This window comes from Electrophorus electricus, chromosome 3 (assembly GCF_041902795.1).
Source record: "Electrophorus electricus isolate QZ-2024a chromosome 3, ASM4190279v1, whole genome shotgun sequence".
In the NCBI taxonomy this organism is placed as follows: Eukaryota; Metazoa; Chordata; class Actinopteri; order Gymnotiformes; family Gymnotidae; genus Electrophorus; species Electrophorus electricus.
In genome coordinates, this window is record NC_137499.1 from 37646991 (window position 1) to 37649490 (window position 2500).

Here is a 2500-nt window from a genome sequence, read left to right on the forward strand (position 1 = left end):
TAAATGTGTGAGGTCATCAGTGACAACAGGTGCAGCTGCCTGGTCCTCCTATAGCACCTCAGACAGATCAGCACAGGGCAGTTAATACCACTAAACACCCCCCACACTGAACACTCCCCACTAAACACCCCCACACTGAACACTCCCCCATACTGAACACTCCCCCACTAAACACCCCACACACTGAACACTCCCCCATACTGAACACTCCCCCACTAAACACCCCCATACTGAACACCCCCACACTAAACACCTCCACACTGAACACTCCCCCATACTGAACACTCCCCCACTAAACACCCCCACACTGAACACTCCCCACTAAACACCCCCACACTGAACACTCCCCCATACTGAACACTCCCCCACTAAACACCCCACACACACAACACTCCCCCATACTGAATACTCCCCCACTAAACACCCCCACACTGAACACTCCCCACTAAACACCCCCAACACTGAACACCCCCTCACTAAACATCCCCACACTGAACACTCCCCCACGCTAAACACCCCCACACTGAACACTCCCCAATACTGAACACTCCCCACACTGAACACTCCCCCACTAAACACTCTCCCACACTAAACACCCCCCACTGAACACTCCCCCCACTGAACACCCCCCACTAAACACCCCCCCACTGAACACTCCCCACACTGAACACTCCCCCACTAAACACTCTCCCACACTAAACACCCCCCACTGAACACTCCCCCCCACTGAACACCCCCCACTGAACACTCCCCCACTAAACACCCTCCACACTAAACACTGCCCAACACTAAACACCCCCCACACTGGACGTTCCCCCCACACTAAACACTCCTCAATATTCTTTCTGTGTGTAAAGGCAACACTAACAGCACAGAGGGTGCTGCAGTTCCACCAAGAGTGTGTCCAGGGTCTCACCAGCACACAACACCCAGGTCCAATTGCCAACCCATGCACATCCTGGCAGCTCCAGCCATTATCGCCTGTTCCGAAATAAACAGGGAGGCCTTCTGATGCGCCAGGAACAGTCCGCGCTAGAAAGGCCTGCCATGACTCACGTTTATGCAAAGCTGAGCGATCACCAAGGTAACGAAAGATCTGAAGGACCGCTTCCTACCACGCACGAATTACGTGATACCCGCTTTCTGCACCTTCTCCAACGCCACCACCAGAGCTTCCGTTCCTCACTGTATCAGGGATAACAACCCTTTCAGAAAAGCCCCATTACAGGCAGGGTCTAGAGCAGAGCAGCGAAACCACGAGATCAACCTTCAGCCTACCGTCATTATACAGCATATGTAGCGTACCGCAGTTTACCATGAACAGGAAAACCAAGATGTGCTAAGATCGTGTTCAACACGCGCCCTTTAGCGTCTCTTACACGTGAGGTTTTTCTTTATTTCACAGTACTAGGAAATTACAGATGCGGTAGACCGAGATTAGGCTGAAGACTGCAGGAATATTTCTTTAACAATCCCTTTCTTGAATGATCCATCACTCACAACCCAGTATCACCAAGATCTTCATTTGTGGCTGTGTTACATCATCTAGGCTTTACTTATTTCTGCAAGGGTTACCTCTAGGTAGGGCACCCCTTTCTCAAAGGATTGTGGGTAGTCTCGGAGCGGGCGCTCCTCCTCCAGAAACTTGGCGTCGTGTCCATCAGTGGCGGGTTGGAAGAGGCCATAGTTCAGTACATCCCGCAGAGACTCAGTCAAACTACACAGAACCTGCTGCTTGGCCCGCCACACCGTGGCCTCAGGGTTAAAACGCAGACACTTCTGCAGAGAGAGGGAGAGAGAGAGAAGGAGAGAGAGTGAGAGAGATGGAGGAAGAGGATAAGTGGAGCAGAGAGAAAACTACAGAAAGAGAATGGAAACCAGAGAGAGGGATATCCAGTGGAGGACAGAGATCAGCTGCCCTTTAGGGAGATGTCACAAAACCCATTTAAAGAAGTAGAAATGTGAGCATTCCTGTGAGCTCCAACTCAAGGAGCTCGTGGAGAAGAAGAGATCGCCTGCTTAAACAATTTAACGGTGTTGAGACTTTTCACTCAGTCCATTTTTTTTTTCTATCAACACAAGCACTTGTGACCACTGTGTAAAACGGGACAGAAACTTCAATCATATAGAAGCCATTACCTGTCACACGCACCCAGCCAGCATCTGATACCTGCAGGCACACATGCCAGGATACAGACACTAGTACAGCAATAATTCTACAGCAATAAGGTGGGCAGACTCAACAGAAATTGCACTGGCATATCCACACTGACAGTGTAATTTAATACCGAGCCTAATATGCGTCCAGTGTCATACATTTTTAATGCAGTATGTGGAGGCAATGCTGCAGGTGAGCCACTAGAGGGCGACATCGTGACCTGCCATATGAAGGCTGGCAAGAAAGCAACTGAAACAGCAGGGAGTGTCGGAGATCAACAGCTTGCAGACTAGCAACTGTCCATCAGGAACGAATGAAAGCGCCAAACCAGAGAGTCAGACT

General features: G+C 50.4%; 1 protein-coding gene across 1 annotated transcript in view; it reads right to left on the reverse strand.

Moving 5' to 3' along the window:
• shank1 (SH3 and multiple ankyrin repeat domains 1) overlaps positions 1 to 2500 on the reverse strand; it is a 98995-nt gene that overhangs the window by 50799 nt on the left and 45696 nt on the right. Inside the window, exon 3 of the mRNA XM_035533005.2 lies at positions 1576 to 1779. Coding sequence (XP_035388898.2) covers positions 1576 to 1779 — 204 coding nt within the window. The remainder of the gene's footprint in view (positions 1 to 1575; positions 1780 to 2500) is intronic.